The 12,344-nt window shown below is 43.3% G+C and overlaps 1 protein-coding gene and 1 long non-coding RNA gene across 2 annotated transcripts; one reads left to right on the top strand and one right to left on the bottom strand.

Annotated features, from left to right (window-relative positions):
* Positions 1 to 765: 765 nt before the first annotated feature.
* Positions 766 to 2,540, top strand: LOC104278599. The gene is made up of 2 exons (XR_717858.1): positions 766 to 905; positions 1,569 to 2,540. It is a non-coding gene; the product is annotated as an uncharacterized LOC104278599 (long non-coding RNA).
* A 2,952-nt stretch (positions 2,541 to 5,492) lies between these two features.
* Positions 5,493 to 10,822, bottom strand: CCNH (cyclin H). Its single transcript, XM_009875622.1, has 6 exons — positions 10,755 to 10,822; positions 10,287 to 10,497; positions 9,851 to 10,014; positions 8,008 to 8,078; positions 6,184 to 6,295; positions 5,493 to 5,595 (listed from the first exon to the last, which is right to left on the bottom strand). The coding sequence occupies exons 1-6, from the start codon at positions 10,814 to 10,816 to the stop codon at positions 5,493 to 5,495; spliced, it is 723 nt and encodes a 240-aa protein (XP_009873924.1). The 5' UTR covers positions 10,817 to 10,822.
* Between the last annotated feature and the right edge of the window lie 1,522 nt (positions 10,823 to 12,344).

Raw genomic sequence — 12,344 nt, 5'->3', positions numbered from 1 at the left:
CTGCAAACTTACTGCGGGTGCACTCCATCCCCTCGCCGAAATCATTGATGTAGATGTTAAACAGGAGTGGGTCCAGCACTGAGCCCTGGGGACACCGCTGGTCACCTGTCACCAGTTGCATTTAACTCCATTGGCCACAACTCTCTGGTCTTGCCCATCCAGACAGTTTTTCACCCAGCAAAGTGTGTGCCCATCCAAGCCAAGAGCAGTCAGTTTCTCAGAGAATGCTGTGGGCAGCAGCGTTTAAAGTTTTGCTAAAGTCAAGATAAATGACACCTACAGCCTTTCCTTCATCCAGCAAGTGAGTCACCCGGTCACAGAAGGGGATCAGGTTTGTTAGACAGGACCTGCCCTTCACAAACCCATGCTGACTGGTCTGATCCCCTGGTTGTCCTGCATGTGCTGCATGACAAAAATGTGCCAGGCTTCCTCAATCCCTCAAAAGTGACATAGAAGACGTCAGAATGTATTTGGTGAGGTATTGAAGTGAGTGTGGTGTTCAGGTAGGTTGCAAGTCCAGATCTTATAGTAAGAATCCTTCCTGCAGGAGTAGAAATTGCGGTGTATTTGTAAAATACATGCTTACGGAGAGGAGGAGATCCGTAATTTGTAATCGAAGGATGGGCAGACTAACACTCTGGTTGCACTTCCTGTGATGTAAAACAACAGTGTTGGCAGAGCTGTGGAGCTGAAATTATCCTCATGCAAACCCAGCTACTTGAAATCTGTTGTGTTTGTTTATTTTGGGGTTTTTTTTCCTTCCCCTGAAGAATGTTCCTGAGCTTCCAGACACTACAGAGCACTCTAGAACTGACCTGTCCCGTGACCTGGCGGCCCTGCACGAGATCTGTGTGGCACACTCGGACGAGCTCCGGACGCTCAGTAACGAGCGAGGTGTGATGCAGGTAGGCGACAAAGGTTGACCAACACGGGCAGACCGTGTGTTCCGAGTTATTTCCTCGATACTGATTCTTTTGTGGCATTTCTGGCCAGCAGCATGATGATAAACACTTTAAAATACGTGTATTTCACCAGGAGGCTGTCAGCTGTGAAGGTAAACACTTGGCTCATAGTTTTGCTCCTTCACGGAAGAGCACCGGAGGTGATTTTTTTAGTTTCTAGAGGAAGCCTAAACCCACCAAATTGCTGTCTCCTGGTGGGCAGTCAGGGTTGAGATGTTTGAGAAGGGATCCTGTGCTGGCCAGGGATCTTGCTTGAGAACTAAGTGTAGTTTTGTCAGCTTTCTACTGATACTTCATTTCTGCTTCCTTGTTTGCCGGTAATTTGTGTTTACAAACTTCTCCCGCAAACTCCAGCAGTGTCAGCAGCACTTCCTCAGCCTCCCCGTTAAACCACAGAGCAGCCACAGAGATCCACGGGTCGAGAGCAAAGCTCATAGCGTGGCTTTACACTTCCTGTTTGAGGGCAGTGTCTGACCAACTGGGGAATCGGCACTTTTAGCTTTTTCCTTTTTTTAACATCCTCTGAACTACCTGTTAGCAGGCTAATGCTGAGAACGGCTCTCACTTCCAGTAGCTAACGTGTGGTTTTACTGGCTCTTTCTCCAGCACGTTCTTAAGAAGCTTTTGGCTATTACTGAACTGCTTCAACAAAAACAGAATCAGTATTCAGTGTCCAACAACACCAGGTAGCAGCCCCCTGCCGGAACTCTGCATGGATCCAGCACGCCCACACGGCGACTCGCACCAGTATCACTGTCTTCTTGCTCTTGCCAAAAAACAGCACACCCCGTCACGTTCCCAGTGATGTGTGAACTATGCAAAAAGAACACAAAGATCCTGTTGGTGGATGATTGTACCAGCAGCTTTTTAAGCTATATGTGCAGGACAGTTGCACTTTTTTTTTTTTTTTCCTCTTGGAAACAGTTTTCACGACCTCTGAGCCTTGGTGTACAGTTCACCTTCCGCAAAGAAAATGCTGTGACTGTGTCTCGAACTTTGAAAATTATTTTCAGCACCTCTGATTTGCCAAAGTTTTGCTGTCTGGCTGGAAAAGAATTATCAACTGACATGAGAGGAAATGTGTTGACAGCCACATATAACTGGATAACATTTCTTACTGGTTACAATAATTATGACTTTTGACTGTTTCAACCACTTTAACTTGTATTTACAGTTTCCAGAATTTGATGTTATGGTAGGAAAAAAAAAATCTTTGCTGTACACTTTTTATACCATGCTGTTTCTCTTGCTGGAATCATGTTGAAAGAGAAGATGCAGAATGGGTCTTGTCAGCTTTATTTTCTGATGTGCCACTGATTCAGTCTGAATAGTTCTTCCATCAAGAACTGTATATCCAGATAAATCACAATGCTTTTGTAAAATGTTTACAACAGTAAATAATTTGAATTCAGTAAATTTATTGACCATTGTATCAGACATGCATGCATTCATTAAACCATTTTATAAAATATGTATTGGTTGGTCTTTTGTGTACTGTAAGTCTAGCATAAATATTATTTTTATAAGTGAAAAACAAGTTTTTAAAATAAATCAAGCTGCAGATCAACTTTATGGAAACTGGCTAACTGGCTGCTGTGGAGATTTTTTTACAGTGTCTGCACACACGATGTACTTTGAAACGTTCACGCGGTGTCACTTTCAGCGTGAATCCTCTGAACAGCATCACTTTTTCCACGTGCCTTAATTTGTACATGTTCCTCATGGGGTAAGAAAGCAGTTAAAACTGTTAAAAAAATTAAAACATGCAGTAGGTGCAGAGGGTATTTTAGATTACCAGTTGTCTCTTCTCTCGATGGTGCTCTAATAAGGAATAAAGGGATGCTGAGCTTCAGTGACAAGACTAACGAGATCGTCACCTACGTAACTGTGTCCTGTGACCTTTAGAACCGTGAACACGGGAACCCTGTCAGCACCTGCCTTACTCGAACTGCTTTTTCCGTTCACTGTCGGGTTAAATTGTGTATATTTTTATCTTCAGGCCTTTTCCATGAGGTTGGTTCATATCTTCCAGGGTTGCCGCTGGCTCTTGCCCTGCTGCCTGGTCTCCATTGGAGCTCTGCTGAGGGCAGGGTCCTGGGCTGCAGCCGAGAGCTCCTCAGTGTCACAGAGTGCCCTTGGCAGGCAGAGGTGACACTCTCAACACAGCCTACTGAAGACATAGTTTTGAAAGACTTTGGTACTACTGAATTTATTTATTTTTAAAGAAGTCATCCAGTAAAGGCACTGCTTGATCTATCACTGCCAAGCCTGTGTGAAGCTGCATCTCAGAGGAAAAGGTCGACTTTTCCTCTGCTTTTGCAAACACTCAGGTCACACAGCCCTGGTTTGTAACATTGTTTTGGTGGGTTGGTTTGTTTTTTTTTTTGAAGTGATGACGAAGTACTGCTAATGCTCTGCTTACAGCTCCCAGCCCGTTCAGAACCCCAGTACAGGACTTACTTAACCTGTGTTATGTCACACTTCCTTCACTTGATTATAAAGCTGTTTATATATCAACGGCGTCGGGCTTTCTGGAGTAAAATTGTAGCATCTGCTTTTCTTCCCTGGCTAGTCAGCTAATGGCATAGATTTGGCAAAACCAGGGTGGGTACAGTGGGTTATTTTGTAGGTTTAGGTGGCTGGGCATAGGCTGTGTAACCTGGTAAGAATGCAGCTGGCCCTGTACCCATCACATACGAAACGCAGCGGTGCAAATGAAAGCAGGAAATGCTCAAAGTTGCTTTTGGGTGTGTTGTTACCTCAAACTGTTCCTGAACCAAAAGTCTTCCCTGAGTGGCAGATTTCTCAAAGCACAAACTTCTTACTAATGTTTGACCTAGAATGGATGAGATTTTAATGGAGCTACAACTAATTATTTTTAACAAATCAGATACTTTATTGCAAAGATATAAAAAAACAGACAGAATAAATAACCTCATTACACAGAGTAACGAACGTGTGGCAGGCAGGTTCACACATGACACCCAACACCAGTTTCTGCATCAACGGGATTCCATCTTCAGAGTTCCACTCAGTCCACAAGATCATCATCAGTCCACTCTTCCTAAAGGAAGGGGAAAAGGAGATGCCTTGAGCCTCGTGTGATTCCGGTGTTTCACCATGAGGTGGGTCAGGCAGCACCGAACAGGGCATGTGGTGCTGCTGCATGGGCCGGCACCGTGACCCCACTGCGTGTGGCAGCTGAGGACAAGTGACACAGAGGCCTTGTGACATGTCTGAGCTCTCGCTGCTGCCAGTGACATAAATGGCACAGTTAAACTGATTTTAAACGGGGATTGTCCACGGTACGTGACAGATGAGCATTTCTGCCCAGGACACCTGACCTGCTTATCTTGCACAGCCCCTCCTGCCTCTCAGGACCAGGCAGCAACCGTCAGTGCTCGTCAGCTTGCAGTGCGAGCTCAGACTGGGGAGGAGAACCCACGCAAGGCCCACACAGAAATTAATCGATGAAATGCAAGTCTGTGAGGTTCCCCATCAGAATCTCATGATGTACCTGATCTAAGGCTGAGGGCAAGAACTGCTGAACACAGGAACGGGTATTTCCTCTCTTTGGACTCCCCACAGTCTGGATTTCTGCCCAGACCTCCTCCCATGGCTAAAGGTGAGCTCAGTTAAAGGAGTTCCTTTAAGACTGCCCTGGGCTGGGCTGGGACTCCGGTTCAGTTTTCACGTGTGGCTTCATTTTAAACGTTTCTTGCATGCCCCTCCCAAGCAATGTTGCCCGATGGGCTCAGTGTGTTGTGCAGGGAATAAAGGAGAAATAAGTCTGTCAAGTAAATCCACCAAAGGGAAGATTACTTTTATATATCTATTTATTTTGGCTAACAGTGGCCAATCCCAGAACACACCACTGAAGGCCTCCTGGGACTAAGAGCTACTTCTTGCTTCTGCTTATCAAGAACAGCACCGCCCTCCCCGGCCAAACCCACAGCAAAAAATCCTCTTCACAGCCAGGCTTTTAATACCTAACAGAAATATTCCACTAGCAGAAGACAAACTAAAGAGCATTTGAATTAGTGCTGACCAAGCCCTTCAACCTTAGTTATCCATGACTACTCTTTAAGTCATGGAGACAAGTTGTTCGGCAGCCCCTTTCCGGCACCTGTTGGAGGTTTTTAGCTTGTGCCTCTTCATTGTTCCTCCACCTGAAAAGACTCTCTTACAACTTCCAGTCAACGTTACAAATGAAAGCTCTGAAAGATGCTTTCATTACGTATGAAGGATTACCCTAATTCTGTTTTCATTTGTTGAGTCACCTTCCGCAGTCCATCTCCACCTTATTTACCCTTGGTCTTATAATCTGAGGTCCTAACTACTCATCTATAATTAATGCCAGTTTTGCTAGCACGGTGGCTGATGTGTTCCCCGCTCTGCCCACAAAAGACTGGGGTCAGTGCAGGCTGTGTGAACTCTGGCTCGTTTGGAAAAAAAAGAAAAAAGATTCTGTCTGCACAACATGTAAAGAATATTAGCAGATGCAGAACTTTGTCACTTTTGTCGTGGCAGTTAGAGTGGAAAAACAAGCACTTGTACAACAGGATTACTGACCTCATCCATTTTAGACTTCTTTGCGACATATTCATCATCTTCAGAACCTTTCCTCTTCTTCCTACCCCACATCAAAAAAAAGCGAAATATTTAAGGATTTTTGTAAGTCAGAATGTCCTTACTTGGCCACGAGATTAGATTATGGACCTATCTGTCACAAAGGGAACTGTCAAAGCCTCAACTAGCAGCTTGCTGGAAGTTCTCAGTGGATACTGAAGGGAAAAGGATAGTAAATACAATTTAGGAAGACTTCTCCCATCCATGTAAGTAAGTCTTAAGAAAACTTTAACTCTTTACACAATTCTTAATTATGTGATTTTAAAGGCCTTGATTTTTATTATAGATGATATCAAGTGGCCAGGCCTTAGAGGACATCTGGGATTCCAGTTCCATTACAAAATAATCAGTTATTACAGCTTGCAGTGCAAATTAGCACAAAATAACATATTTACATATTACTGACAGCACTGCTCTGAGTCTTGGATCTCACCTTCCAGTAGACACACGGTGAGCATCTGAAGCAACATCATTAGCTGTACACCTACATATTTTCATTTTCATTCACTCACACAGATCAGTGAAAATTAAGTTTCTACAGCAATAAAAAAAGGAGAAGTTTAACACATCAAAGACTAACTTATCTACTCACGTGTTTGTATTCAGTGAAAGCTCCGGTCTGTGACACTTCTCCAACTTCTGTTTTAGAGCAGCAACCTCTTCAGGCCTTGGCAGTTCGTATTTCTTTATGAGATTTTTCATACCTACATTGACAACAACACAGATCTAAGCAAATAAAGTAATTTCTGCATTTCCTTCTTGTACTGGGTTTGCAAGGCAAGGTTTTTTGGGGAGTGGGTGGGCTACAGCGGTGGTTTCTGTGAGAAGCTGCTGGAAGCTTCCCCCGTGTCTGACAGAGCCAATGCCAGCAGGCTCCAAGACAGACCTGCTGCTGGCCAAGGCTGAGCCCGCCAGCAACAGCTGTAGCACCTCTGGGACAACATATTTAAGAAAGAGGAAAAAAACCATGCTGGGGAACAGCAGCTGGAGGAGAGGAGTGAGAATATGTGCGAGAAACACCCCTGCAGACCCCAAGGTCAGCGTTCCCGGTGCTGGAACAGAGCCTGCCCTGCAGCCCGGGCAGACGGATGCCCACAGGAGGCTGCGACCCTGTGGGAACAGTCTGTGAAGAACTGCAGCTGACGGAAAGGAGTCATCTTGGAGAACTTCACGGAGGACTGTGTCCCGTGGGAGCAACCCCACGGTGGAGAAGGGGAAGAGTGTGAGGAGTCCTTGCACTGAGGATGAAGGAGTGGCAGAAGCAACATGTGATGGACTGATCACAACCCAAGAAAAGAACAACAAAGTTAAGCCTGGGAAGAAGGGAGCGCGGGAGAGGGTGTTTTTAAGATTTGGTTTTGTTTCTCACTGCCATTCCTGGATTTGATTGGTAATAAATTAAATTAACTTCCCCAAGCTGAGTCTGTTTTGCCTGTGACAGTGGCTGCTCAGTGATCTTCCCATCATTATCCTGACCCATAAGCTTTTCACTGTATTTTCTCCCCCCTGTCCAAGTGAGGAGGAGAGGGGCAGGGTGGCTTTGCTTGGCACCTGGGCTCCAGCCACGGTCAACCCACCACACCTGTGAACTGTACAAGCATCTCAGCAATGGAAACCTGAAGACTGGATTCCTTTTCAGGAAAGGAAAAAAGGGAACAGCATCTTACGTTTTATAAACTCAATTTACATTGAATTTTTAGATCCTACTGACCTGTATGGTGAGTTCATTAGTAAAGTCAACTCAGTCAAAGAACTGCGGTTTTAATGCTACCATTTTCAATGCATGCATTGGCTTAAGGCATTAAATAACGGATGACTTACTGGAAATTTCATATCCCAGCCTTTTAGTTTAATTTAATAAAAGCAGTAACTAGTGTACTACCTTCCTCATTATCTTAGTAAACCATGCTAGCGTTCCTGAAAACCTAAACATCTTCTGAAACATCTTTATACCTGTAAGACAGATGAGAAGTGTAAATCCCGGCACATCACTTAACGTTAATCATTTAGCTTAGAAAAAGTACCCTCTGGTGGTAGAAGCAGTTATGTGCAGGCTTCTGCCTGAAGCTGTGAGACAGTGACTGAAGATAATCTTCATCCTGACTTACAAAAATCATTATCTACTTCCCAAAATAGTTTTCTCGCTTTTGAGTTGGTTTCTAGGACTTAACTGACTACAGCCCTTTGCCTTTTAATTTCATTTTTTCACATCTCAAGAGAGTCTCACTGTTTTCTGCCCTTGTATCCACATGCAGGGTAGTTCATTCTACTTCCCATGTTTTACTCAATGCACGCCCTGAGGTGAAGAACACCACTTGAAGCACACCTTTCTGCTTAAAACTTTTGCTGTTTGTAAAAAAGCTGGTTTTCCTCCTTTAAAGATACTGTTTATCATATTTTTCCAGTGTTTACTTACATTTCATGCCATCTAGTAGCTTGGCTAAGGATGTTCTGTTTTCTTTCAGCATGAGACTTTCTGATAAATAACTAGAAAAGACACATGGAAGAATAAATGCTTAAAGTGTCGTAAGTATGGCTACCACTAGTGTTAAGCAACCATGTATTATGTATTATTTACATCTGCTAGAGCTCTATGATTAGACTTCGTAAGAACACTCAGGTTACATAAGTGCTATAAAGTGATAAAAAAAGCAAATCTGTGACTTGCAACATGCTTCTGTAAGACTGTGCAAAAGCACTCCCTGGCCTTGTAAAGAACCAAAGTTCCAACATGCAGAACTAAACATGTGTGAGGAAGTCTCACTGAGTTAAGTCAGCTTTAGGATTCTATCAAGTGTCATGCTAATACCGCACCACCGCACACTGTGACTGCTGGAAAAGCGAACGCTACAGAAGAGGGGTCTCCAGAGAGACCAACAGAGAGCAAAGCTTGTACGATGCAATTGCTTCTTCTAGAAGCTGACAGCAAAGCCTAAATGCTGTCTTGTACAAGCCTGTGGCTGCCTTCTTCTTCTCTCAGAGACTCAAACTTCCCTTTAGTAAAAATATACACTCACCACCTGGGTAAAACCCTAGCACGTAGGAGCAACAACGGTCCACAACCATCAAGTAGTTTTATGCCTTCTCAGGTCATGTACTTATGGATAAACTACAGAAACCCAACAGTCTGTGTTAACTTCAAACTCACGTGTAAAGCTCAAATTTAAGAGTGTTAACTAACCCTGTGCTGGTACCAGAAGTGGAGATTGGTTTGGAGCCACCTATCAGCCAGAGAGCAGCGGCACCTGTACCTTTTCAAGACTGACCTACACGCTGACATCACGGGAACAACAGCTTTTCAAACCTTCCACGTTGGGTCCCACCTCAGCAGGCACCTGCTCACAGGTGCTGCTGCTGCAGCATGAGGTTCTCTCAGGGAACACAACAAACGACATGATTACAGCAACTGTGTGGTGCAGGCAGGCGACAAAGACTCGAGTTCTTCTTGAACACCCGAAGATCGCACACCTCGATTCACACACTACCTACAAAGCGCTCTTGTTCTTTTTTAAGTACGCTTCTCTGAATTTTGGGACAAGTCGTACAGAATACAAATGCAGGAATGAGATCAACAAATGTCAAGCTGCAGTAAGCACGTGATTGCTTTTACATTCTGATGACAGCAAACCCTATGAAGGACACTCCCACATCATCTCACTCTTAGAGCAAGAGATTAGAGATTCATTCAGAGCACGTGGAAGGACAGCTTCTTTAAAAACACCTCTTCACATTAAGTATCAGCCCTTTTGCCTGCAGGTGTTACACTGTAGATGCAAACTGCTCCATGGAACACTCCAGATATAGTTACTTACAGGAATTATCTCCGTTGTTTTTCTGCAGAAAAGAGTACGCTTTGTCCCTTGAAAATACCAAAGAAGCATTTGATAATGCCTTTGCAAATGCTAGCAGCTAGACCACAGAAAGGAAAGAAAGGACTGATTTAACACGGCACCTTACTGTTAGTCCATTTCCAGAGGAAATGAATAGTTGGACCAGCCAAATCACAGTACTTAAGTTTCCACCTGCATAGTAACTGCCATTCCAACTTGATTTAACTCTATAACCTTAAACATCTTAAAACCTTAATTTTTCTTATCACCTGATTTACAAAAAAGGGAAAACCCAAACCTCCCCAAAAAAGTACCGCTTCAGTCTTGAAACATACTTCAAGAATGTACCAGAGTGTTAACAATCAGTAAATCCCAGTTAGGAAAGTCTGGAACAAAACAATTTTATACAAGAAGCAAAGAAAAGACTACCTCTCCATATTAATTCCTGCTCTTGAACAACTGGATAATATGGCAGCAAGTGCTATCTGTGAGGGAGTAAAGAGCAGATACGCATCTGTGAGAGCCACTCGATTGAGGAAGTCGTCGGCTGTTTTTCTCAGAACTTCAGGATTCTCCAGCAATGGATACCGAGTCTAAAAAGTAAGCATTTAGGAGAGTAAGTACCTGGTTCCTCATCTTTCAGTTCGTTAGCTCAGAACATGTAAACAGTATTTTGTAAAGCTAAAATGCAGCAGACCATCTTTTTATTCCAAAAATAATCTAAAGTGCTTCAAGACCACAGCTAAACCAACTTCCTTCCAGCTGTTTGCCTACCACAGGCACAAAACGAAGTTTTCTAACAAAACACATGACAGAGTTGTATTACATTAGTATACCAAGAATGTAGCATGTGAAGCAAAACTACCTTCAGATCGATGAGAAATCCCTCAAATGGCCTGTATGGATTGTGGATGACAAGATGGAAGTTCAGTTGCTGAATAAGCAGTAGTTCATATTCCAGTATTTGTTCAAGGGCTTTTTCCTGTCCAAGAGGGCTTTCTCGAAGGTTACCAACAAACTGCGCACTGGACACATTAAATTCATCTACTTTACAGGCCAAAAATGCGCATGTTAGCCTTGAGGAGAGAGAAAAAAAAAAGCCAACAACTGACAAAAGCCAACATCCACCTTCTTATCAAGACTTCTATATCTTCAAAACATCAAGTTCCGAATGCCACAAGTTCTCCCAAATGAAAATGGCCATTCTCTTTGCTTTTACTTGTATTTAAGCCCTCGGATTTTCTTTCTTATTTTTTCAGATCTTTAGAGATATAAGCATTATACTTCCAATGCTGTGCTTGAGAGACCAACTCAAGGTACATTGGTAACTCACATTATTATCCGAGGATGATACTCCATCACTGAGTTATTGAGGTAAAAGCGTTTGAAATACATGCTAGCTGTTCCCTAAATAAAGAAAAAACAAGTTAGAAAATAAAATCACAAAACATAACAGGCAAGTTTGAGTACACAGTACAGACACACATGACAGACTCAGGCAGTAAGATACACACAATGCCGTATCAGTAGATATTGCAAAGTCTAATTCATTTCTGCCTGCAAGACTCTTAGAGAACAAGAGCTCGGTTTCTTTTCCTCTAGTTCTAGACATATTTAGGAAGACTGTGGATACCCTACATTTCACAGCGAGCCGTGCCAGCAGCACTGCGCTGCAGAATTAAGATTTTCGTCCTTGAGCTCTTTTCTAAACAAGTACCTAACTCTTGCTTGATAATAATCAAAAGAGACCCTGACCAGCCAAGTACAGCTCATGTTGGGAGTTTGCTCGTGAGAATGGACAGATAAGAGGCTTCCTGTACACAAGATGTGCCTGGGAGTGAACAGGAGAGTGTGATCAAAACAGACCTGGGAAAATCTGCTCTCCCTGTGTGATATGAGTGACTGAAGGAGTACATGAGCTAATAACAACCCTGGCTGCATAGTCTGGTCTCCTGTTTGTAACCCACAAATAGTGCTTCTTGCTAATAAGCATAAATATGTGTGCCTGCTTGCAATAAAGCAAATTCTGTTTGCCACTATCTCCGAGTTGGTGCGTGCTTCTCCACAGAAGACAATGCTCAAAAAGCCCACAGTATCTTCATGAGAAAAATCTGATATTTAAATGAAATTTTAAAAACTGAGTGAAAAATTTATGCAGAAATTTGTGAGTTATCCCAGCCAAGACATCTGCCATTTTAAATCAGTAAATTTTGCAACATGTTCAACATAGACACTTCTCTCCGTGTCTAGAAGTACTGCAGTCAGTGCCAAACGTCCATCCTGATCCGAATGCCACTGGCACCAAAGCAGATGTTTTCCAAAGCCTTTTCTTGGTGAGTCCGATCCATCACACGTACTCTGCAGCACCCACTTCTGAAATTCAAGGTCTGCTCTACAAGACTGTGTAACAGCAGCCTATTGCTGCCTTTTAAAGTCATCTTGAAACAAGACACTCTTCCTCTTTGTTACTGACTGACCACATGTGCCAGAAAAAGTGAGAACTGTCAGGGGGCTAGGGAAAAAAAAGCAGGAATCCATCCCCTGCTTCAGCTCTAAGTCCACACTCTTCCAAAATGCATTCTTCTGCATTCCAGGTAAGCCGCTTCAAGCGTATCTTTTACTTCCCTTTGTAAGTTAGTTTACTGCCAGCACAGATGCTTGAACCAGACTGCTTTGTGGTCAGAGAAACATCAACACTTGAGAAGCAACTGGACAACAGCCCAACTTTGGGACTGCCTCCTTTACCTACAGCAAAAGAATTCAATTGTATCATTACTCCATATATCTCTGTCAACCCACATTAGGTTTGTTTCCACTCTCTGCTTAAGGGAGAGAAAGGAAAACAGTTAAAAGTCATCCATGCAAGAGTTTCAGCCACAAGAAACAGATGGCACCAGAGGCAATGTTGGCCCACTGATGAATG

The sequence above is a fragment of the Apaloderma vittatum genome, unplaced genomic scaffold (genome assembly GCF_000703405.1).
Source record: "Apaloderma vittatum isolate BGI_N311 unplaced genomic scaffold, ASM70340v1 scaffold21858, whole genome shotgun sequence".
Classification (NCBI taxonomy): Eukaryota; Metazoa; Chordata; class Aves; order Trogoniformes; family Trogonidae; genus Apaloderma; species Apaloderma vittatum.
The sequence above is the reverse complement of the archived record's forward strand: the minus strand, read 5'-3'. Positions and strand labels throughout refer to the sequence as shown.